This window comes from Danio rerio, chromosome 15, assembly GCF_049306965.1.
Source record: "Danio rerio strain Tuebingen ecotype United States chromosome 15, GRCz12tu, whole genome shotgun sequence".
NCBI classification, from domain to species: Eukaryota; Metazoa; Chordata; class Actinopteri; order Cypriniformes; family Danionidae; genus Danio; species Danio rerio.
The window spans coordinates 35391510-35418924 of record NC_133190.1 but is presented as its reverse complement, the minus strand read 5'-3'; the positions used below and the strand labels follow the sequence as shown (position 1 = coordinate 35418924).

Sequence of the window (27415 nt, the reverse complement as noted above, 5' to 3'; positions counted from 1 at the left end):
CCATTTCAGGTTGGAATATACTACTTTAGTATTAATATCTGCTTAAAATATTAATTTTGTCCAAACAATACAGTCTTACTTAATAATACATGGCAATGCTAAATCAGAAATATCCAAATCACAATTCTTATTGGAATATATTGCTTTAAATCAACTTTAAAATTGCCTTACAATCTAAAAGCTTTACTTTTCTGATCGTATAAAATAAACTTTGTACTGAATAATTAACCAAATTTGTAACTATTGTGACTAATGTAACTAACTGTTTATCAAAATACACATTAGGGCTGCGCAATTCTGGCTAAAAAGAGAATCATATATATATATATATATATATATAATAAATAGTAATAATTATTATTTTATTAATAAATTTACTATTACTAATTTAATAGATATTAATTATTATTATGCAATGGTTAACATTTTTTAATTATAAAAATGCATGATAAAAATCCCCACATATTCCGTATTATTAATTTATTTGTGTAACTTTAAATATCAATTTACAGCTAATTTTAAGCTATGGATTTTTTTTTTTTTTTTTAATGACACGCACAGATGAACTGTTCACCACAAAACTATTATTGTGAGCTCACAAAACCATGAGGTTAGTTTTGATTATTGCAGACTTTATATATATATATATATATATATATATATATATATATATATATATATATATATATATATATAAACTTTCATTTTAAGCATTTTAAATTTATTTTTGTGTAACTTAAAATATTAATTCAGAGCTATGGATTTTAAACCAGCCATAATCCAATACTCAAAGAAGCCTTACAAGATCCAACCTTCTGATTATTTGTTTTCCACAAATATGTAATGGATTAACTTGTAATGGAGTGAGTCACAAATGCATATTGCTTTCCCTACACTCTCTCCAGAGAGGATTAGGATGTGACATGCAGGTCTGGATTTCCTCCTAAAGTTGAGACAGTGGACAGCTACTGTAAGCAATCCGATTCATTCTTCTCGTCCTCATGACTACTAGCATTAAATTGGATTACAGGCAAAGCCTACAGCGCAGCAACTGGATTTTCTTTATTCAGCTTAATGACACAGCCAATCTATGACCTCAATGCCTGTGTTAAGAGACGGTGCTCTTTATATTAGGACACAGGTCGATGGTACGGTATTTGCATTACTACTATTCAGTATAGAAATTCTATACAATTACCTCATAATGTAATGATCTCAGAATTGTGTGTTTACATTAGTTATCTTATCTAGCATTATCGCAAACAAAATCAGGGTGGTGTTCAAAGTGTACTCTTGTCACAATATTATCAAATGTTTTCACAAAATGACAGAAGAGTGGTGTTCAAAGTGTACAAAGTAGTGTGTTATACCAGGTTGTTTATATACTGTCTGTCATGAAGATGAATAATTCAGGAAATTACCATCAGGTGATAAACTTCATTCTGTACCACCGGATGACCGGGGCTTTTTCAGGATGACATCACTCAGTGAAAGCCTATTGGATGAAAGTGGTGAGCATACACTCACATGACACTGTTAAGAAATAGTGTACGAGGCTGTCCTCATTAAGGGCAACACCAACTTAAGAGCACTAGGGTCAGACAAACCCTTGTGAAAGTAGGTTACAGGACACCAAGAGTTGAAAACAACACTACTTGCCCATTCTATCCAAATGCCAGGAATTGAACAACATGATTATGTTCATGTCTATGAGCCCAAATTTGCCTTAAGTATGCCATGATTCACCCAAAAACTGTATTTTAAATTGTAATACTACTATCTTGAAGAACATGATGTCATCATAGTGAACTAAAAGACAAAAAGTAATTAGGAATTAGTTATTAAAAGCTATTATGTTTAAAAATGTGTTGAACATTTCTATTTGATAAACTTTCATTTATTCATTTTCTTTTCGGCTTAGTCCCTTCATTTGGGGTCACAACACAGTGGAATGAACCGCCAACTTATTCAGTATGTTTTACGCAGAGGAATAAATAAATAAATAACGTCACATAAATTGAGTAAATAAACTAAACCAAAATACATACATACAGAACATGCAAGACAAAAAACAAAACACAAAAAGAGGGTGGGGGTTGCTAACATCAAAACCTTAATTATTATTTTATCTCATGACATGTTTGCTAGCATTATGAGTTACAGAAATTGAGAAATATTCCCCGTTCATCAAAATAAATTTCAATCCTTTCATGCAAACTGTACATCTTTTCAAAAGCTGTAAGTCGCCCTAACCCTAAGATCCACTCAAAGATCGGAGGTCTACTGAATGATTTCCAGTTTTTGTCAATCACCCGTCTGCAGAATTGGAACTTTTTTATATTTTTAAAATAGGTCCCATCTGCTTAAAATGACATTTTATATGACAGTTAAATTATATTTATGTCTTAACCTTAATTGGAAAAAAGTGCTTAATTGTTACGTCAATAAAATTGCTAAATAATGTCAGATTAAATATAATAATAATGATATATATAGGAACTCATAGCTGTATACATATGCCAGACAGTAGTACTCTGGTAAGGTGTTTAAATGCTCTAAATATTGTCCATATTCACTGGGAAATTATTACAAAAATCCATTTTCAAAAGCGATGTACTTATTTATGCGGAAGACATCTGATGGCAAATCAAATAATTTTTGAATAAACATATTTTTATGTTTTAGGTAAATGCATGGCAAAAAAAATGCAATTGCAGCATTTTAGGTAACATCAGAATTGGAACTTTTAATGTTTTTAAAATAAGTCTCTTCTGCTTAAAATGACGTTTTATTTGACAGTTAATTTAGATTTATGTGATGAAGTTCCCCTTCAAATTTCCAGAGGGTCACAACAACCAGATCTATGCAGAAAACTACTTCACCTGTGTCGCCTGTGCTTTTCAGATAAAAAGTCATAGGCTGTTTCTCAATTCCAAGAATGCAGAGACCGGACTTGCCTTCTTGTGGAGAGCGATCTTGACAGGTGTCCTCGGAAGAACGAACTCGGAAGATCAAGAGAACAGAGAACGCGTTCTCTGAGGAATGAGATGCTGCATTCCTCCTGATGGTCACTTGACCTTCACAGGTTTTTAATGGAAAATTATTTAAACATTACAGCATTCATACAGCGATTTATTGTTTTTCCCCTTTTCAAAATAGATACTATGCTTAAAAACATTATAAATATGCGATGCACAATATAAATAAAACAGATTTTAATACGAATTTCAGCAAACAATCACCCTTAATGTGTTTATTCCTTTATTAAGATGTTTATTTTAATGTTTATATTCACTGTTTCATTTAGGGAAACTCCTGAGGAAATAAGTGAAAATATCTCTGAATTTAATAATTAATCTAAATAAAATGCTGCGCTTCCCACCTCCAGTTGCAATGACTTCTAGAGCAAGATCGGTGCTCAAGTCTGCATCGATGCGTTCTCGATATCAAGAACACATCCAGGAAGTTTCACGCGTCCTCTGTTCTTGGGGTCTTAAGTATTGGAACTGAACTTTGGCAGCTGATGATGACGTTACACGAGCACACGCGGACGCAAGACCGCTGAAGAACGCATATTGAGAAACAGCCATAGTTTTAGGGACTATCACTGCAAGTAAACACATTCAAACCACATTAAACGTGACCAAATATGTTTTCTAAATATTTTTATTCATAAATGCTTATTCATAAAAAATATAATTGTTGTGTGATTATTATTTATGATATATAGTGCTATGGGGCTAAGTAATTGAATAACCCTGCAAATGAATGCTTAAAGGCTCTATTTACAGTACCTGTTCAGACAAAGCGAGTACAAATACAGAAATTCATCTCACAACTAGGCCCAACGTTGCAATATTACAACATTTCCCTAAAAACTTACCAAAATGTAAAAAAAAATATTTAATTCCTACATCAGAGACCCCCTAAAACAATATCTGAGATGTCAAAGAAAACTGCTCATTTTATTTTCTACATTTGGGTCTTACAGGGTTAACCCCAATTGGAAAACAGTGCTTAAATGTGACATCAACAAAAATGCTAAATAATGTCACATTATATGATATTGATATAAATAGGAACACATAGCTTTATACAATTGCCAGATAATAGTAATCTTAAATGTCAATACATTAGCTTGTGGATTTATTTTTTCCATTGATCCAAACAGGGACTGTTTTTGTAAATTCTTACCTGGAGAAAGGCAGGTGGTCTGTTGGGAATCCTTTCTGAGTGCTCACTGGTGAACTTCACGATTCGCAGGTACCCTGGGTACGAAGGAGCGCTCACGTGCCCCTCAGGGGTGACAAAAAAAATCTGCACCCCTTGAGGAAGAAAAAACAGTTCCTCTCCATCCTCCCCCAGACTACTCCCAGCAGGTGTAGAATTAGACGTCTGACTGTAAAACTCATCGCCAACCACAGAGAGTTCGCCTGAATCTGTGCCATAGGAAATGGTCAGGTGTCCGTCAGCAGCTTGAGGGGTGTATGCAGGGGGCTGCTCGCATAATATATTGGGCTGCACTGTAGGAGACGTCTGCCCACCTGAAGCCCCTGCGACCCTGCCGTTGATGGTTTGGGGTGGTGTTGGCCTCTGTGGCATCACCTTTGGGACTTCAGGGTAGAGTTTCTGAGCAGCTGCTGTGCCATTCGAGACTTCGTTTGGAGCCGGAGTAGTTTCTAATATGGCTAGACGGGTGGTGATGTTGCTGAGGGTCTCCTGCATCTTATGTTGCATTTGTCTAGCTGATTCCCAGGATGGACCCACACACTCGACGCCCTGCGAGGGCACACTGATAGCCCTGAGGAGGTGCTGCCGCCCCTGTTGATACAGTTTGAGAGCTTCTTCTTTGTGCCCAGCTTCATCCTCGTTCAATCCTGTATTGATGCATTCAAATGCCTTCTCGTAGCCATCTTTGATCACCTGCAGCCTGGCGTGATCAAATCGATCTTGCTTTGCTTGCTCCATGACTGAAAAGACAAGTAAGAAGGCAGTCAAAGTGTTTTAATATGGCATCTTTACACAAGTCAGGACTGTTTCTATGCCACACAAGTACATGATTTTCTCCTGTAATGTGCTATATTTTATATTCTTTAAATATAACTTTTTGTCAGCATGGCCTGAGCATGATCTGAGGCAAATCTGTTGAAATTGGACAAACGAGTATGAAAATGTATATTTTCAAACTAAATCGAAATGGCGAACAGGAAGTTATGGACAATCTGGTATCAATGTTTGCAAAACTATCTAAGAAATATATCAAGATCAATCTCATGACAATGAGGTCAACAATGCAGAAGTTATTAGCATTTTTCTTTACAACTTTTGGCCACAAGATGATGCTGCTCTGGAACTTTTGAGCACTTTAAGGGAATTAAAGTGACGTTCAATGTGTTCGTAAAATATAGCTTTTTTTGGCAAAACTCTAAATAACTGACGCCCAAAATGGCGAACATGGGAAGATATAATTTGACTTAGAATTTCACTCTGATTGTAATGAGACACTTTTTATTTTTATTTTAGCTAAAACGTAGATGAGATACAAGCGGAAATAGCCATTTTTTAATATCTGCTGGCCACTAGGTAGCACTGTGCAGGCAACCTCAAATCATAGTTGTCATAACACACCAAGTTTGGTGTAAACAGATTGTTTTCACATGACATCATTCATTACACACAAAATTCAGATTAAAGAACCAAGCATTGCAGAGATATTTTTGCATGCTTTCTAATGATTTTAATTTTCTGTTAATCCAGAATATTTGAGTAATCCAGCATGCCAGCATGGTCTAGTGATGATCTGACCCAATTTTGGTTAAAATTGAATGAAACATCTAGGACGAGTTTGAAAAAACACTATTAACAATATAAAAAACCTTACATTTTTTTTTATTTATTTTGTGTCAGTTTTAATTGACAAAAGTCATGATTCGGGGAAAACTAATTTTGATTCTGCAACTTACAGTTCACAAGTTATTGGCATTTAAAATAAGCAACTTTGGACAAGTGGTAGCGCTAGAGAATTTGAGGTTCCTGAGAGGTTCCAAATTTCCTCTATCAGCGTACCAAATTTCATAACTTTTGATTGAACACCTATTCTGACACTTGTTTCCAGGCCTTGAATTATTAATTGAGGTAAAATGTGATTTTATTTTCGCACATTCGTTCAGTGATAGCTTGTAATTTGCTCCATATATTGTTTACCATGGTAACGTTACTTTGAATATTGGGTCTGAAATCACATGTAAGAATGACGTAAAACAACATTAGCACTACTTATTTGACTGTAAACAATGCTATTCTAGTCATTGGCTCCTAATTTGATTTCACTATTTATTATTTATAAATAATAACGTTACGTTTCTGAAATTATATTATTAGGAAGAAAGCCTGAATGTGTGAATATAAAACCAACTTTACCTCAATTTACCATTGGCCAGCTCACGTTGACGTAATCAACCACGAGCGTATCATACAATGAGGATTTACAAACAAAACACCTGCTTAACATTGACTAATGACATTCAGACTTACAGTAAAAAGAGGCCAGCTAGCAGTTTATCGAGTGAATCTTGAAACACGAGAATCCTATTAAGTATTAACCCTACAGAATCAAACATTGTACTAGCTAACACCCTTTCAATACGCACACACGTTATCCTTTAACTCTTACTGTTTACGTCAGTTGTATTTAAAGCACTTATCAACGCATTTCTAATATGATAACTCACCAGGAGATGTGATAAATGAAGTGAAATATAAAGCAATTCCGGGTTTGTTGACTGAACAGCTTCAGCTCTCTGACAGCCGAGCAGCTGCCCGACTCCTGCTTGTCTACTGCGTGACTGACTGAAGAAGTTTACTATCGATGCAGATTGCAGCGCGTCCACTACCGCTTTCGATCACATGTGGCTTTCTGAGGTTCCTGATTGGTTAGATCAGTCTAGTTCTGGCATTGTTGGCTTTAAGTTTGTTAAAACGTCAATTTAAAGTCTTTATTTTGGGACCAGTGTTGGGTAAAGTTACTTTTATAAGTTATACATTGCAATCTTGCGTCAATTAAAAAAAAAAAATTATAAATAAAAAAGTTACTTTTTTAAAGAAAGCAAATTTGTTTCTTAGACTTAGATCATTTTTGAGTACTGTAATGTGAACGTATGTGTTATGTTAGGCTTAATATATTACTTAACTTCACCCAACATTTTTTTTCTGACTGAAGTTATTCCAAAATATGCAAGGCTGATTTCTCTATATTTGTTCAAATGTTGGAACTTCAGTATATAAAAAAACATATTTATATTTATTTATTTAATTTAATGTAATTGTTTCGGTAACTCTAAAAACTTAGACCCCCAAGTTATTAATTAAATTGATTATCATTTTATATTACTTTATATTGCCCCCCTTTGAATTATAATTATTATTTTTTAATATTTCCCAAATTATGTTTAACAAAGCAAAGAAATTTTCACAGCATGTCTGATAATGTTTTTTCTTCTGGAGAAAGTCTTGTTTTTTTTTTTTAATTTTGGGGACAAAATTTTTTAAGGACAAAATTATAGGCCCCTTTAATCTAATTTTTTTTTACGGTCTACAAAACAAACCATCATTATACAATGACTTGCCTAATTACCCTAACCTGCCTATTTAACCTAATTTACCCAGTTAAGCCTTTAAAAGGCACTTTAAGCTGTATAGAAGTGTCTTGAAAAATATCTAGTAAAATATTATTTACCGGTACTGTCATCATGGCAAAGATAAAATTAATCAGTTATTAGAAATGAGTTATCAAAAGTATTATGTTCAGAAATGTGTTAAAAAAGAATTGTGTATTATTTTTAAATATAAATTTATATTAAATGATATTATATTTATTAATAAATAATAAAATATTGTTATATAAATTAGGGCAACGGAGTGGTGCAGTAGGTAGTGCTGTCAACTCACAGCAAGAAGGTCGCTGGTTCGAGCCTCGGCTGGGTCAGTTGTCTGTTCTGTGTGGAGTTTGCATGTTCTCCCTGCGTTTGCATAGGTTTCCTCCAGGTGGTTTGGTTTCCTCCACAGTCCAAAGACATGTGGTACAGTTGAATTGGGTAGGCTAAATTGTCTGTAGTGTATGAGTGTGAGTGGGTGTGGTGGATGTTTCCCAGAGATGGGTTGCGGCTGGAAGGGCAGCCGCTGCGTAAAACAAATGCTGGATAAGTTGGCGGTTCATTCCGCTGTGGCGACCGCAGATTAATAAAGGGACTAAGCCGAAACGAAAATGAATGAATAAATAATATAACTGTAATTGTTATAAAGCAACCCTCATTATGTTTTGTTTTTTGTTCTGTTTTTTTGTCTGTGTATATACTGTACACAGTTTTCATGAATAATAAAAAATATTAAAGCAACTAAAAAGTGTTTACAGGTAAAGCTAACAATGTTAACCACTCCTCATTCCAGTACATTTAACTGTAGATTATCCATTTCTCAATCTCCCTCTAAATTACACGTTTCATTTCTCACATTTATTAGCCACAAATGTTGTTTTTAACACATGGAGTTATTGTAAGGAGGTTTTAATTTGTAAAGGAAGGAATTTCATGCAGCCTTTGAAAGGCTAATAAATTTCCAGAGCATGTTTTTCTCTCTTTTATAATTAATTGGATCAATAACTAAAAGCTGTTTTCTGTCTATTTGTTTTCAAAATGTTCAAAATGAAAAGCAGCAATTTATAAAAATCATCATGTGCTTTTGAACTTTGAGATGTTTGTGTTTATGTAAACAGATTAATGCCAGACAGTTTTAGGTGTAAAGATAATTCTTTGCACGCAAACAAAAATCACAATTAATTATAAGCAAATGATAAAAGTAACACAATAAATAGCCATTAAACTATGATGTAGCAAGAGTGAAATAGTATTTTCCTTCATTTTTCTTTATTTATCCATATTTTTTATTAAAAAAAGAGGTTAATATATTTCATCTTTCTCATGCTGTCTAACTATTTATCTTAAATAAAATTAATTACATTTATTAATTTTTTCTTATATTTTACATTATTTTTAATCAATTCAGATGTAAAAAAATATCATAAATATCATTTTAATATGTATTAAGGTTATTAAGATCATACATTTAGTTTTTTAGCACACTTTTGTTTTATTGTATTATTTTTTTTTTGGTATGTTTCACAGGATAGTAATCTTTGTTGTATTAATAAAACAAATGCAACCCAGTTCTGGGAAACACCCATACACACTCATTTACACTTATACACTATACGGTCAATTTAGTTTATTCAATTCACCTATACCACGTGTCTTTGGACTTGTAGGGGTAACCAGAGCACCCAGAGGAATCCACGCAAACACAGAAAGAACATGCAAACTCCACACAGAAATGCCAAGGCGAGACTCAAACCAGCGACCTTCTTGCTATGAGGGGACAGTGCTAACCACTGCGCCACCATGTCGCCCTAAAGCACAAATTCTTTATAAAAAAAATTTAAGTAGACAACCTGAAAAAAGATTTTTCTCATGAAGCACTCATTTGTTCATTCATTCAGCAGAGTATAGTAAAATATATGCTGTATGTTAATGACTGATATCAGCATGCATACCAGATAGAAAAAAATTGCATATTGAGGGATGTAAACACTAACAATTGTAACTTATTTCCTGTTTTACATATTCAATTTTTATAGCTGAGAATCCAAAAAGGTCCACATATTGATACATATTGTTATAATGGTTGTTTTAAGGTTAAGTTATGATTGAACTGCCTCTTGTTATAGTTCTAAAATAGCTTGATAACAAGCAGGAAATGTGACATCACCACATCAACCCCCATGCTAAACTTAGATTTGGCCCACCATCACGATGGGAAGAGAGGAAGAATGGGCAATTATCATAAAAAGTCATTTCAGCATTTGATGTAACATTTTGCTTGTTTGTTTTGTAAATGATTCAGATTTTTTTTTTTATATAAATACTGTCATTTGACAGATAGAGAGCAATGCACAAGAAATCAGCATGCAAATCAAAGCAAAGGCAAGTACAGCTTAGTGCATTCAGCATTGAACTGTGTGATTGTTTTTTTTTATTATTCAATTTAAAATATATATATTTTAACTATTTTTCATCGTTTTATTAATGGGACTGTTTAAGTTTTTACTGTAATAAGTGTATTATATACATTTTTAAATATACTGCATTATATAGTTAATATAATTTAAACCAATGTTTTGTAGTTGTTTTTTTTCAAATATTAGGAAATAAATTAGGAAAATACTAATAGAAACTTTAATGTATTACAGTTTGGTATTTTTACCTTCGGCCCACTACCCTCAATCAGGTTTTTATCCCATCAAAAGAAAAAGTTTGGGCACCCCTGGTCTATAACCAATGGGCTATATGCAACTTTCCATTGACTTTCCATTATAAAGTTGTCATGTTTAAGATCTAATTTTCTTAAAAATCAGCATCTTCACTGCCAATATATATACAATAGATATACAATATGAAATGGGTCTCAGATCAGAAAAGAAGCACTGCATTAAATTCCATTTCCCCTACCATGTCTTTAAAATATGACAGTTTGTTTTATCTCAGTATTTTCAATAGAATTTCTGCGCTAGTTTGTTGCTACTGACGGCGCTAGGGGTTACAACTGTCTTTCATCTCGCTTTATGCTTGAACAACTAAATGAATGCTGAAGTCTATTTAACTGAATGTATTGTGATTACATTACAACATCTATGCTGTAAAAACAACCTTGTGAAATTGAAAATAGTCAAATTAAGCTTTAACTGAAAGATCGTTGGCTTTAGCTGTGCACAGAGCCCATATTATAATACAGTAGTGCTCAAACTGTGGTACACGGGCTTCCTTCTAGTGGTACGCAGAAGAATCAAATATGTCATATGTGCATGCTACATATGTTTAAAATTGTATCAAAAATTATTTATATACGAATATAATGACATATAGCCTATATTACCAACTGTTGATAAATAGGCTACTATACGTTAAAACTTTACATTTAAGTACAGGAGTTTTTTTTTTTTTTTTTTTGTACTTTTTAAGAACAGTAACCTATCATACTTTTACATATAAGCACAGTACATTGTTAATGTTCAAACTATCAATGATGTTTAAAGTGGCTGACAATATAATGCTTGATAACAGGAATGAATCTGCCTCGTTTTTAAACTGTACAGAGCTGTAGCTGCTTCATTGGGCCTACTACGCTTCTGTATTTCAATACTGCTATGGTGGTACTTGGAGAGACATTTTTTTTTTTCTGAGGTGGCAACGTTACTTGAAAAAAGTTTGAGAATCACTGTTATAATATATAGCCTCTGACCGACAGAGGGCGCTGTATGCACATGTTAACCTCCAGCAGTGACGGGGTGTTTGAGTCCACTCAGTCCGTGTTTAGCTTTGCGCTGCTGGACGTACAGTACACTGGAAAACACCTGGAGATAGAGGTATGCATAAACTTCAGGCTGAGAAAACCTCTGGCTGTGTTTCTCCACAGATAAAGGCAGGGGAAAATACTCAAGACCTGAGATTTTGAGACAGTCGGACAGATATTTGGCGACGCTCGCGGAGTTCTCAAGGTGCATTGGACACATCTGCTTCATACATTACTGCGCATTTAAACAGCCTTGTGGTTAACATTAGCAACGGCATCCACCGACCAGCTGAACAGCACAAAACACTGTGCTTCCCACAGACAAAACAAACTACAAGCTGCAGTTTAAGTTGAAAGGAGGTTATTTTAATAGCCAATAAAATGTATTTTAGGTCGAGGGTCATGTAAATATAGGACTTCGCTCGATTAATAAAGGCTATTGGTATTGTTCTATAATCTATATATTTATTATTATTATTATTAAAGTATATAATAAAAAAAATAATAATAATAATAAAGTAAAATGCATTATTGAACTAACATAATGTATAGTAGAATGAGACGTAAATATTACATTATATAATAACAATAATCTGTTATTTTCAATTGCCTCATGATGAGTAAAGGGTTTTATATGTATAAGGGTTTCCAAACTTTTTCCTATACTCTCCAAACATTAGTGTGAATAATGGTACTAAATGTGCATTTGTATTGTACTTTAAAGGACATCTATTTTACCACATTTTCAAGATTTCAGAGAAGTCTTTTGTGTCTCCAGAATGTAGTTTTAGCTCAAACATTCAGATTATTTATTGTAACTTTCAGAATATTGGAATCTCTGCTCTGAACACAATGTAGTTGTTTTTATTGCCTGTGCATTTAATGCTTTTTCTCCCCGTCCACTGTTCCCATGTCAGATAAACAGCACAGTGACAGACATGAAAGGAGCAGATCTCACATAACCTTTGTGAGAAATACTATTGTACGAACTTCCCCAATGATTATTTAATGTATTTGTTGTGGAGTTGCAACGATGAGTCACATACTATGTCATTACAAAGTACGAACGCGCACACACACACGCACACACACACGCACGCACACACGCACACACACACACACACACACACACACACACACACACACACACACACACACACACACACACACACACACACACACAGTGCGAGCATTTAGCTTTGTTTTTACACGCAACTGTGATATGATACATGTTTATATCCACTGCTGTATGGATATCAGTTGTGTTAATGTACAAAATAAACCTGATTTAACGTCCACAAACTGGGATTAAAGCCTCTTCTTTTATAATTGTACTGACATGTGGCTTAAACTTGTAAAACTCACTCTTGATCACATTTGATGATGATTGATGATCACAGAGAGCTGAACAGATCTTTTAGGCCGAGTTGTTTTGCGCATGTCCTTTCTTGTTTATATGATTATATGCGTTACCACAGAGACATGTTAGTACATGGCTGTCAATCAAATTGGTTGGTTGGGGAAACTGCACTTCTATGTCATGTTGCGGTCAGCCTCAATATGGGAGGGATTTGGATCCTATTTTAACGTAAGGAAATAAAAAAAAAAGAGACTTATTAACTTTATATCACCCCTATATGACTAAACACACTATACCTACACACAGTTCTGTCCAACCAGCTTACAAAAGATAATTTTCATCATAGGGGCCCTTTAAAAGTGTATTTATTACATTTAATATAAAATAAATGAATTAAAGAACAAATTAAGCGTGTTAAAAGAAAGCACACTTATTACATGTATATTTTAAAATCAATTTCAATTTTAAAAATCATTTAAATATTTTTAATGGTATTCACAGCTTTGAAACATAATTTGTACAGTGTTTACCAAAAACAAAACGTAAAAAAAAGTTAAGCGAATTAATTTTTTATTAATTCCAATATTAATAACCAAATCAACTGGGACTTTTCAGTTGACTTTTTCTTTGTTTGCATTTTAACAAAGTCAAAAGCACTTTTTTTTTTATTTAACAGTGAAATATAATTAGATTTGACATTTTTTATATGAAAAAAATGCTGGGTTCCACACAATCGATTTTGTGTTTGGACAACATGAAGGAATTAAGTTAACTTACTAGTTTTTACCAATTTCAGTGGATCGATTGATCATAAAACAATTAAGTTGTGCCAAAAAGCAGGAATTGTGCTGTTCCAACTCATTTCAAGTAGTTTGAATAAACAGCAAATAGTCTTTTCAGTGTACTAAATGGCGTCTTCATTGTTATACAGTTGTTTTACAAAATAATGAAAATAATTCTGACATGGTGCCTCAGTGGTTAGCACTGTCACCTCACAGGAAGTAGGTCGCTGGTTTGAGTCCCAGCTGGGCCACTTGGCATTTCTGCGTGGGGTTTTTATGTTCTCTCTGTGTTGGCGTGGGTTTCCTGTGGGTGCTCCGGTTTCCCCCACTGTCCAAAGACATGAAGTAAAGGTGAATTAAAGTAACTAAATTGGCCGTTGTGTATGTGTGTGAATGTGGGAGTGTATGGGTGTTTCCCAGTACTGGGTTGCAGCTGGAAGGGCATCCGCTGTGTAAAACATATGCTGGATAAGTTGGCGGTTCATTCCGCTGTGGCAACCACTGATGAATAAAGGGACTAAGCTGAAGGAAAATGAATGAATGAACAAACAGCATGTCATTTTTTAGAGCATACTAAATTGCGATTTAATTTTTATACGGATGTTACAAATTTATTTAAATAAACATGACGTGTAAGTAAACAAAACTGGCATTAAAATTCTGTTTCAAGCATTACTGGACATGGTGTTCAACATTAGGAAAGGCATCCACCAACTAGCTGAACAGCACAAAACCTTGTATTAATACAGACAAAACAACCTACAGGTTAGAAAATCACACAAAAGATTGCAGTTATTTACAGGCCTACACACAGACATGAAAACATGCATTAAAATAAACAATCTTAAATTGCATGACATCACAGCAGGCATGACATCACAGCTTTGTCAAACTATAAGCCAGAGCATATGGCTGCTCTATATCTCAGTGCATGTACGATAAATAAATCAGGAATTCACATAAAGCCCCTGAGGAAAGTGAGAGTTATTACACCATAAATCTTGCTAAACTGTCATAACAGTGCCTTAAAGTTCAGAATCCAAATTTAGGGACTGTAAAGTAGCACACTGTCAAAGACCTGTGTGTAATTAATGAAGATGTGTATTAATGTTCAGTTTGTATTTGAAATGAACATTATGTTTCTTGGATGAAATCGGTAGGTTTTGGGAGTCCCTGCAGGACTCTATGGCTGGACCACATGAGTCATGTTTGACCCCTGAAGTCCTATTTATAAAATGCTGCTTAAGGTTTTATAGGATATTTACACAGATTTACACACAGCGGACTGCAGGAGATCTGGACCAAATGCAGAACATATGGACATACGGATCATAAACTCTGACACTGGTCACTGCAGAAGAGTGTTGTTATCCTTTTTTAGAAAATAAACTATAGAAACTATAGTAAACTTTTTATTTTCAATTCAATTATTTTCCCTTTGCAGTTCAAGACATAAAAAATGCAGTCATCATAATATGATATTATATACAATATGATTATTAAATTTTATTTAATCATATAATGTATAACTAGATATATTATACAGAAGTGGCAAGCAAAAGCAAAATAACTGGACAATACAAATGAAATAACTATACATACATTATTTATTCATCAGGGGTCGCTACAGCAGAATGAACCATCAACTTATCCAGCATTTGTTTTACACAGTGGATGCCCTTCCAGCTCCAATCTGGGAAACATCCATACACACTCATTCACACACACACACGCACGCACGCACGCACGCACGCACGCACACACACACAACATACAAATTAGCTTTTGTTCAATTCACCTATAGGGCATGTCTTTGTGGGGAAAACCAGAACTCCTGGAGGAAAACCCATGCCAACACGAGGAGAACATGCAAACTCCACACAGAAACGCCAACTGACCCAGCTGAGACTCGAACCAGTGACCTGTAAGGCGACAGCATTACCTACTGCACCACTGCATCGCCCAATATTATATTATATTATATTATATTATATTATATTATATTATATTATATTATATTATATTATATTATATTATATTATATTATATTATATATATTATAATATATTATATTATATCATAGTATATTAACTTTACATAGGTAAACTGGTAAAACTGAACCCACAGGGCAAAAGATATAGAATCAAATGATAACCGTTTATAAATATAATTTAAAGAAAAATGTAATTAAATATATTTCTTTCAAATTTTTTTTGTCGTTTTCATTGTATAGTGAACTAAACTCTGATCATTATGAATTAAACAAATGCATTTTTCACATTAATCACACTTGTCAAACAAGACATTTCTGGCCTAAATAACTGAGAAGTTTAAACTAATACTGACAAACGATTAATCAAAATTAACACACATCCAAAATAAAAGTTTGTATTTACAGGTGTGTACTCACTGTGTATATATGAAGAGTACAGATGCAAAAACCTCTATGTGCTGTCTGAAATTTCTACTAAAAATGAGCACTGATCTCAGACTCCTATGTTTATGTTGAGTTATTTCATAAAAAAAAAAATAAAAAAAAGTGTATTCTTTGCCATAAACTTGAAATTACTGAACCTACGGACAGGAGCCTGATAAAAATGTTTTAATTTTTGAAAGACATTTCAAATTGCTTTTAGAGGTTTTTGCATCTGAACTCTTTATAAATATTCTTATTTATTCAATCATTTTCTTGTCGGCTTAGTCCCTTTATTTATCTGGGGTCGCCACAGCGAATGAACCGCCAACTTATCCAGCACGTTTTTACGCAGTGGATGCCCTTCCAGTAGCAACCCATCTCTGGGAAAATATACATACTTATAATTTATATAAAAAAAAATTAATAAAAATAAATAAACATTTTATTAAATAAATAAAATATATCAAATAAAATAGAAATTAAAGCATTGTTTTTTTTGTCAGGCATGTATTCAGTTTTCTTCTTCAAAGTATTTTTTTATTTGATATGTTATTAGGGGCAACATGGTGGCTCAGTGGCTAGCACTGTTGACTCACAGCAAGAAGGTTGCTGGTTGCTGGAATCCCAGCTGGGCAAGTTGGCTTTTCTGTGTGGAATTTGTATGTTTTCCCATGTTCGTGTGGGTTTCCTCCAGATGCTCCGGTTTCTCCCACATCTAATAAGCGAAAATGTCTGAAGTGTATGTGTGTGAATGTGAGAGTGTATTGGAAATTGTGAAATTGCCAAGCATTTTTAAAGTTACATTTATTTCTATAGTTCTCTCTCTCTCTCTCTCTCTCTCTCTCTCTCTCTCTCTCTCTCTCTCTTTCTCTCAAAGATTGTATAATATAATTTAGAGCTTCTTACCTGAAGTAACACTTCAATACACTAAAAAAGGGGTGGCATGGTGGCGCAGCGATGTCACCTCATAGCAAAAACTTCACTGGTTTAAGCCTCAGCTGGGTCAGTTGGCCTTTCTGTGTGGAGTTTGCATGTTCTCCCTGTGTTTGTATGGGTTTTCAACAGGTGCTCCGGTGTCCCCCCCACTAATCCAAAGACGTGTTACAGGTGAATTGGGTAAGCTAAATGGTCCATGTGTTTATGAATGAGAGTGTATGTGTGTTTCCCAGAGATGGGTTGCAGCTGGAAGCACATCCACTGTGTAAAACATATGCTTGATAAGTTGGCGGTTCATTCCACTTTGGTGACCGCTGATTAATAAAGGGACTAAGCCGAAAAGAAAACTAATGGATGAATGAATACACTAAAAATATTCTACTGCTTTAAAATAAGCTGAAAAAACACAACTGTTGATAATTTGGGGGCAACTTAAATGTTTTAAGTTCAATCCACCTAAATTTGTTATATTACCTTAATCGATCTTTGGTGGAAAAACATGCATTAATTGAGTGGAACCCTGCATTTTATACATTGTAGTTGAAGAAGGCAATCTCTGACATTACTCTGATTCTATTTATAAAGTCTGTCACTAATGAAGCAGCTTTAAAGCTGTAGTGTGTTGCAGGACCTAAAGCCACAGCAGGAATGTTGTGTAAAGGAGAGCTGTCTAATTCCTTGTAAAGATATCTCTGTGGGAGTGATTCATCACGGTGTTGGAGAGGTTGTCTCTCTTCTTCTTCCAAGAAACTGACAAGAACCTGACATTCAGCAGAAAGGTAAAACAAGGCCACAGTGTCTACAGAAATATATGTTTCTTTATTAAAACCATGGCAGGCAGAAATTTAGGGTAAACTTGTAAAAATGTATATGGCGACTGGAAAATGTCTGAGCTTGGATCTAAAGACGTGTTTAGGATTAATAATAGATTAGCCTGAATAATTCTGAAAATTTGTTCATGATCTAACATACACGTTTTGGAACAATCTGAAGTTTTCTCATTGGTCAACAGGGGGCAGTGTTGGAGGCCACTGTTTTTATGTAGGAAATATCATCTTTATTTTTTCAAAAATTAAATGCAGAAATTGTGAGGGATCCTAGACCATATAGTTTTCGGTATATATATATATATATATATATATATATATATATATATATATATATATGTATATTATTTTTTTTTCTTTATAATCTGTAATAGGCAAATTGTTGTTTTAGTAATGTACAAGCTGACCAGCCTGATCTCACAAGGAAACATAAATATTTTACGTTTTGTCAGTTTAGTGGCTAATTTGTAAAATTTTGTTCAGTTGCATGAAAATGTACAATTATAAAAGGAGGCGTGGCACCAAATCCCACCCTTAAACCCAACTGTCATTGGGGGACAAGCAAATCATGCTAAATTGTACAAATTAAATTATATTAATTTATATGAATTAGCCACTAAATCAAAAAGTTACAAATTGCTGTGAGATTGTGTTGAGCTGACATTATTGAGTGTTACTCATTTTGCAAAATGCAAACAAAACCTGTTTTAATAGTACAAGTGTAGAACATAAATATAAGACATTAATATTTATTAAAGTTACAGAATAAACACATGTAGGAGTTTTATTTTTTGTATTAATCAAATTAATCAATTTTGACATCCCATTGACTAATAAAAGATTTCATTTTAATTGTAAATCTTTAAAAAAGTCTTTTAAACAAAATTCATAATAAATACTATCTTTGTTCGAAAAAAGTGTAGACTTACTAAATAAATAGTTTTAAAATATGTAAGATGATTTTAATCAAATATAATCTAAAACGTATTTAGCAAAATGTAAATAAATAAATAAACAAACAGTATTCGAGTATGTTTTTTTTTCCTCAAGAAAATACCAGCTTGATATCACGAGGCAACATAACTATTTTAAGTTTTGTCAGTTTAGTTGCTAAATTATACAAATTCATAAGAGTTCAGTCGTATGAAAATGTACGCATGTATTTTAAAAAAAATAGGCATGGTACCAGATCCCACGACTAAATCTAACCATCATTGGGGGATGAGCAAAATGTACAATGTAAAATGTACAACATTCTGCTGTGGCGACCCTGGATTAATAAAAACGGACTAAGCTGAAAAGAAAATGAATGAATGAATAAATAAATGGAATGAAAGAATGAATGAATGAATGAAAGAAAGAATCAAAGAATGAATTAATGAATGAATAAATGAAAGAATGAATAAGTAAATGAATTGAATGAAAGAATGAATGAATGAATGAATGACTTATATTCAAGTTTACATGGGTACATTAAAAAAGAACCTGTAAGAATATGCAATATGGAAAAAATATCCCAATCTCTAGAATTAATCACATTTAAAAATATAATTTGATGAAATATGTGTTTAGATATATTACTTTCTCATCTTTTTGTCATTGTCATTGTCATTGCATAATAAACTAAACTCTGTTATTTTATTTATAAAATAAATTGGACAACACATTTCTAGCCTAAATAATTAGGAGGTTTAAACTAGTGCTGTCAAATGATTAACCACAATTAACACACACAAGAACTGTATGAACGGTTCGCAAATGAGCTGTTCAATCAAAAAGTTACGAATTGCAGTGAGATGGCGTTGAAAGTACTATTTCAGGTTTTCACTGTTTAAGTTTCATTTAGTTCAGTGTGTTGTATACATTTTTTACGAAATTAACTTAGCAATTATTTAATAAAATTATTTATATGCTGTTTTTTTCACAATTTCTGTAAAAATCTGATCTGTGATACTGATTTTATACAACAGGTATACATACTGATCAACACTGAACATTGAGTCACAATAAATGTCATAATGAATCAGCAATTTTAAAATGAATCATTCAAACAGATGATTAAGTGAGAAGGGATTTGTTGCCTCTCATTTATTTGTTCATGACAGAAATAAAATCAGGCCAAGGTACCAGTACAAAAACACATTCACTAAAACATTAATCACCATTATTGAACGCTATCTAGGACGGACAGTCCCGAGATATTTTCGCTAATACCTAGTATGATCTGACTCAGAGTCATAAAGCATATGTGCTGAAGTGATAATGAATAGTCTCTGTGTGTGTTGATCATAACGGTATGTTTCTTTCGGTGAAGAAGAAAGAACTGGACGTTCTAATCTTTAGCCTTCCCAATGAAGGATGTCTGAGAAATGTACTTCAGGATATGAAAAATATTTAATAAGACGAAGTGACTTACTTAGAGTAAATAAGGGAGTCTGGATATCACACTTTTATTAAGAATACAGCAAAATAACAGCAACTTGCATTTCTGGCATTGCATCACATCTGTTCAGCATGCAGTGGCAAAGTTATCCGCCCTACAAGATGCTAGCAACAGAGCTAATATGTGGAGATAATGATGTTTAATTGGATGGTGAGATCTGAAAATATAGCCCTGCGAACCTGTCTGTCACTCTTACATAATGTTGATAGCTTTAATTAACAAATTATATGTAATTCGCTCCCAAGGGATTGATTTTGGCCCTACAATTTCATCTTAAACTGATGAAAGTTGGGAAGAGATTGCAAGTGTGCACTCTTCAGCCCTGCTCAGTCCAGTTACAGCCTAGAGCTGTAGAAAACAGCCTGCTGGTTACTGGAACGAGCCATATTTTCTGATGATCCTCTCAGTGTCTTCTTACTAAAGACACATGTAGTGTTACCAATCCTGCCGTGTTTTGACTGGTAATTTGAGAAGGTGTGTACATTAACTTTTCCAAGAAAAGAGTCAGATTAACCAATTTACACAGCTGGAAATTTATTATTAATATAATTAGTATTATAATAATAATTATTATTGCATAGAATATGGCTGTCAAAACAGATGCTAGCATCTAGACCACTGTTACAATATTTAAAAAATTATATATTTGATAAATAATAAATGATAACAAAAAATTATCATTATTATTATGAAGCTCTGTTTTACAAGCTAACACATTCATTCATTCATTTTCTTCTCGGCTTAGTCCCTTTATTAATCCAGGGTCGCCACAGCGAAATTAACCGACAACGTATCCAGCACATGTTTTACACAGCGGATGCCCTTCCAGCTGCAACCCATCTCTGAGAAACATCCAAACGTACTTATACACTACGGACAATTTAGCTTACCCAATTTACATATACATACCGCATGTCTTTGGGGGAAACCGGAGCACCCGGAGGAAACCCACGCAAACGCAGGGAGAACATGCAAACTCCACACAGTAACGCCAACTGACCCAGCCGAGGCTTAAACCAGCGACCTTCCTGCTGTGAGACAGCACTACCTACTGCGTCACTGCATTCCCAAGCGAACACATATTTCGCCAAAAAATTTACTTAATTCTATTATTTGTAATTATTTTTTTTATTAATTATATTAACTTTAATCAATATTAGGCTATTATTATTTTTATGATTGTTATTATAGCCTAATAATGAAAATATTTATATATAATTTTAAATATATAATTAATATAAATTATACATAATTAATAATAATCAATAAATAAATAATAATATTAAATTAAGTCAAAATTTTGCCAAATATGTGTTCGCTTGTATAACACAGCACCTAATAATACTATTTTATTATATTAGTGTTATAATATTATTGGAATATTTATCTTAGTTACCTTTATTATTATTACTATCATTATTATTATTATTATTGTATAATGTGGCTGTCAAAATTCTAGCTTCTAGATAAAAGCCTATTAATAATTAATAATTAAATCGGCTTATTAATAATTAAATAATTAATCTGCTGCTGCTGATAATAGTAGTAATAATAATAATAATAATAATACTGTTGTTGTTTTGTTTACAATATTAGATGAAAATATTCTTTAATATTATATATATATATATATATATATATATATATATATATATATATATATATATATATATATATATATATATATATATATATATATACAGTGCATCTGGAAAGTATTGATAACGCTTCACTTTTTCCACATTTTTTATGCTACAGCCTTATTTCAAAATGGAAGAAATTAATTTATTTTCTCAAAATTCCACACACAATTCCCCATAATGACAATGTGAAAAATATTTTTTGAAATTGTTGCAAATTTATTAAAAACTGAAAAAGCACGTGTACATAAGTATTCACATCCTTTGCCGTGAAGCTCTAAACTGAGCTCAGCTTCTGATTCCACTGATCATTCTTGAGATGTTTCAGCAGCTTAATTGGAGTTCACCTGTGGTAAACTGAAAAGTGAAAAAAGATCTGTCTATATAAGGTCCCCTGATCCTTCTTTCCTTTTTTCACATTGCCATTATGGGGTATTGTGGCTGTATCAGAAAAATGTTGGAGGAGGGGGAGTCTCTATTGGTGACATTGTCGCATCTGCCAGCAGGACAATAGACTCTCCAGACTTGCTCCCTTATTACCTTGACAGAGGGCTGTAGAGCTCTTCAAAGGGGGCAGATGGTAAACAAAACCTGTTCTGTTTTCTATCCCTTAAAATTTTAACAATCTGCAGTGAGACAGTTTCTGGTCTGGACTGCGTTCTGCAGCACATGAGATCCCCCACAAAACCTATCCCTTTCAATCGGCATGAAACCTCTCTGGAGGCAGTGGTTATCAGCTCTGTATGCATTAAGATTCCTGAGAAAGCCCTTGGGATCATGGATCTTGCTGGATCATGACTTCAGCGGTGGACAAAAGATCACTGTATTTAAGCTGTTTGATTGAAGCTAAAGCTCTTAGCTAACCCTGGCGCACAACAGGAGTTTGAAGAAACCTGAAAGATTGTTTACACTGTATTACCAAGAAATACATTTCATCAAGTATTCCTAAATAACCTGTTTTTGATCAGCACATTTTTTTCAGCATCCATTCTTGCTTACTTTTTTTAAATAAAGATTTATGAGCAAAACTGCTAATTTCAAAGGTTTATTAAAAACAAGTGGAGGAGGAAAATGCATGCTATTTAGTGTAAATCATTCATTCATTGCCTTCGGCTTAGTCCCTTATTTGTCAGGGGACGCCACAGCAGAATAAACTGGCAACTATTCTGGCATATGCATTTTTTCCCAGCAGATGCAATTCCAGTCATAACCCAGTACTGGGAAACACCCATACACTCTCAACTTCACACACACACACACACACACACATACACTAGGTCCAAATTGTTTACCCAATGCACTTATACATGTCTTTGGACTGTGGGGGAAATTGGAGCTGCCGGAGCAAACCCACACAAACACGGGGAGAACATGCAAACTCCACACAGAAATGCCAAGTGGCCCAGCCAGGACTCAAACCAATGACCTTCTTGCTGTGAGGCAACAGTGCTAACCACTGAGCCACCCCAGTGTAAATCATAAACAAGATATTTTTAAATACCTATAATAAATCATAAGGGTTTCCCAGTGATGGGTTGCAGCTGGAAGGGCATCCGCTGCGTAAAACATGTGCTGGATAAGTTGGCAGTTCATTCCTCTGTGGTGACCCCAAATTAATAAAGGAACCCAGCCAAAAAAGAAAATCACTGAATGAATGAAATCATAAGAGATAAATACACATCCTTACGTGAAAGCAACATCAAATTCCCATCCAGCATGATGTCAGAAAAGTAAATTAATTTGACATCATCCACACATTGATGCCCTTTTTTACCAGTAACATAATGACATAAGAGTTATTATGAAATATGTTTACTCTACATTTAGTATTTCTTACAGTATGGTACTGTCAAGTTAATCAGTTGGCATTTCTGTGTGGAGTTTGCATGTTCTCCCTGCGTTCGTGTGGGTTTCCTCTGGGTGCTCCAGTTTCCCCCACAAGTCCAAAAACATGCTGTACAAGTGAATTGGGTAGGCAAAAAATTTCCTTAGTGTATGTGTGTGAATGAGAGTGTATGTGTGTTATCCAGAGTTGGGTTGCACCTGGAAGAGCATCTGCTGCGTAAAACATATGCTGGATAAGTTGGTGGTTCATTCCACTGTGGCAACCCCAGATTAATAAAGGGACTTAGCCGAAAAAAAAAGAAATGAATGAAAACATTATATTCAAGAAATGCCTGTAATAATGCATGAAAAATATACATTTCAGCCATGCTTGAAATAAAAGAATGACACATAATTTTAGAGCTATTTTGTGCATTAGAAAGGTTTCACATATAGCTTATTATTTTTCACATATGCCTCGAAGAGTTGATTAGGAGTGAGTCCATTAGCCACAAAGATTGTTACCGTCACACCGCACATCAGGCCACCAGATGCTGTCCAAAAACCACCACTACCACAAAAGCCCTGACTAATTCTGCCCAGACATACCTCACAGTCTCACACACACATACATAGACTTCACTACATCTCGCTTATTAAATAGCAGCTGACTCACTGCGACGCCAGCTAACCAAACACATTTTGGAAAGGGTTTTCGTCTTCCATCGATTTGTTGTTTTAACAGAAAGACGGAAAGTCAAATCCTGTGTTGAATAATTCGATCGGCTTATACGTTCTGTACAAATATGGAAGTTTCAACTCAGCGTCTGTGACTCAGCGGCTCAGTAGACTGTTCAAATATTCATTCAGAAGGTCAAATGCTCAGTAATAGCCTTTGTGAAAATACAAAGGTGGTTTCTTTACATTCTCTTTGTCTGGAAATTAAAACAAAAGGTTGAGTGGCTGCTGATTTCATGTCCATCATCTGATCGCATAATGACTGCAAACGCTACAATAATCCAGTGAAGCTTATGAAGAAAAATGAGAAATCTGTTAGCATTTAACTAGCGTTAGCATTCTTCTTTCTGTGGAACATAAATAGAGATATTCTGAGAAGTATGTTTTTACTGTGCCAAATCTATTCAATACCTTTTGTAATATTGGTCATGCAATGTAATGGATTGTATCTTAGATTAATTTTTTCTCAAATTTGAAATATAAAAATATATGTTTCAGTGCTTTCCACACATATACTTTACTTGGGCGTGCTGTCTAGGTATATTAACGGCCGTCCAAGTATATTTAGTGACACTTTTTTCGTAATGTTATTGTCCTTTTACCCTTTTTTTGTATCTGCCCACTATAACCTAACATCCGTGCGCAATTACAAAGTGGAAATTCGTACAGCACGAGAACTGTCAAAAAAACTTCCACAGGGAGACTTGCGTGTTTTGATTAGTGAGCACAAATCCCTGAATATTCCGGAATTTATCTTTTGCTTTCGCTTTCTTGCTTGCTAAAGCTGTCGTTAATCGTTTGCACACAGTCGCGAGAGTGAGATGAACATTAATTCAAGAGTTCACACTTAGATAATGCTTGACTATTTAAGCAGGTTTGGCATGCTGTCCTGTGAGAGAACCCTGAGCTCGGTGATAGACGAGCCCAAGGCTCCCGCCTGGTCAATAAGCATTAGGAGGGATATGAGATCAGGTAGTTCTCGATAGCTTCAGAAAAATAGACTGCTAGCTGCGCTAGTTTGTAGTAAGTGCTTGTGACTTTAACTTTTGTTGCATGGTTTTTGAGTGTGGGAGGAAACCGGAGTTCCCGGGGAAAATCCATGCGAACACGGGGAGAACATGCAAACTCCGCACAGAGAGTATCGGTTGGCTCAGCTAGTGTTGAACCAACGACCTTCTTGCTGTGGGGCAACAGTGCTAGCCACCAAGCCACCGTGTCGCCCGAACTGAGGAGGTGGTAGAAGGGATGGATGGGGAGGGTTTCCAAAACAAAGATGAGGAATGAAGTTTAGGCTGGATTTTTATATTGAATTTAGAGTGATCCGATTGGCTAGTTAGTGATTAGTGATAGGGATCAGCTGTAGTCAATCCTATCACGTGCTCCTCTCGAAATTAGTTTAAGAAACTTCACATAATAAATTCTTTAATCTAAACAGCTCATAAGTACTTTACTAAATACTCGGAGAGAACGAAATTACGAGGCAGGATGAAATTTAAATTGGCTGCAAAATATCTGTACTGTATTAAAAATGGGTAATCAAATCATTAGACTTAATAGTATATAAAAATAATATATATGTTATAAAATAATACACATTTTATTCTTGTAATTATCAAAAATTATTTGAGATATTGTCTGTATTCATTTCTTCTGTGATTTATCTTTCATTTTGCAGTATATTTTATAAATTTGATGATGTAAATATTTTACATATTTTATACATCTAAAATTCTTTGGCAATACTGTCATATCAATAAAGCTAACTGAACTTTAATATGAGATAGAGAGAAGCAGATTTTACCTGTCAGTGGGTGCACATGGCTCCTAAATAGCATAAAAGTATTAACTAATCTCTGAGCCACCATGTCACCCTTAGACATAACAATTATAAAACTATTTTGAATACAACTTAATGTAAAATAATGTAAACACAACTTAATGTAATTACTAATCAATCATAATTACTTTTTTTTTTCAAACAATAACTCTCTTTTGAACAACTTTGTGCTTTTTAAATTTGTGATTTGTCTATTTTCATGATCAACAGTCACATATCATCATATCCCCTAAAAAAGAACATTTTGTGTTCCAAAAAAGAAATGAAGTCATTCATTTTTGTATTGACATGAGAGAGATAGAGAAAAAGAACTGACAGAATTCTGGCATCCTTGTTAAGTACGGTACATTCAGAACATTGTCATGGTGAGAAATATTTTTTGCAACCTGTGTTTATGAAAAATTCCCCTCCTGAAGTATATTTCTCCCTTCCATCAACATGCCTTAATTGGAGAACGTTGAAAACCGCATGTAACGTGACAAGAAGTGACCAATCACCTTTATTAATCCGGGGTCGCCACAGCGGAATGAACCGCCAACTTTTCCAGTACGTTTTTACGCAGCGGATGCCCTTCCAGCCGCAATCCATCTCTGGGAAACATCCCCACACACTCATTCACACACACACACTCATTCACACACTCATACGCTACTGACAATTTAGCCTACCCAATTCACCTATACCACATGTCTTTGGACTGTGGGCGAAACAGGAGCACCCGGAGGAAACCCACACAAACGCAGGAAGAACATGCAAACTTCACACAGAAACGTCAACTGAGCCGAGGCTCGACCCAGCGACCTTCTTGCTGTGAGGCGACACTACCTACTGCGCCACTACGTCGCCACCAATCAGCTTTATACTTTTAAAATACACATTTTGTGAAAGAAATATATATATTTTGATAGACTATTTACCTCAAACAAACAGAGGACACCCAAACACTGTGGTGCTTTTTTACACTATGGATGTCAGTGGTGGTGGCGCCTCACAGCAAGAAGGTCGCTGGTTCGAGCCTCGGCTGGGTCAGTTGGCGTTTCTGCGTGGAGTTTGCATGTTCTCCCTGCGTTTGCGTGGGTTTCTTCCGGGTGCTCCGGTTACCCCTACAGTCCAAAAACATGCGGTATAGATGAATTGGGTAAGCTAAACTGTCCGTAGTGTATCAGTGTGAATGAGTGTGTATGGATGTTTCCCAGGGATGGGTTGCGGCTG

The 27415-nt window shown here is 34.4% G+C and overlaps 2 protein-coding genes across 3 annotated transcripts in view; one reads left to right on the top strand and one right to left on the bottom strand.

Moving 5' to 3' along the window:
• The window catches only part of nbeab (neurobeachin b), a 770985-nt gene that overhangs the window by 659974 nt on the left and 83596 nt on the right, over positions 1-27415 (top strand). The window lies entirely within an intron of this gene.
• spartb (spartin b) lies at positions 3766-6839 on the bottom strand. The gene is given in 2 exon segments (NM_001045451.1): positions 3766-4970; positions 6732-6839. A coding segment is annotated over 1 exon segment (810 nt). The 5' UTR covers positions 4969-4970; positions 6732-6839; the 3' UTR covers positions 3766-4158.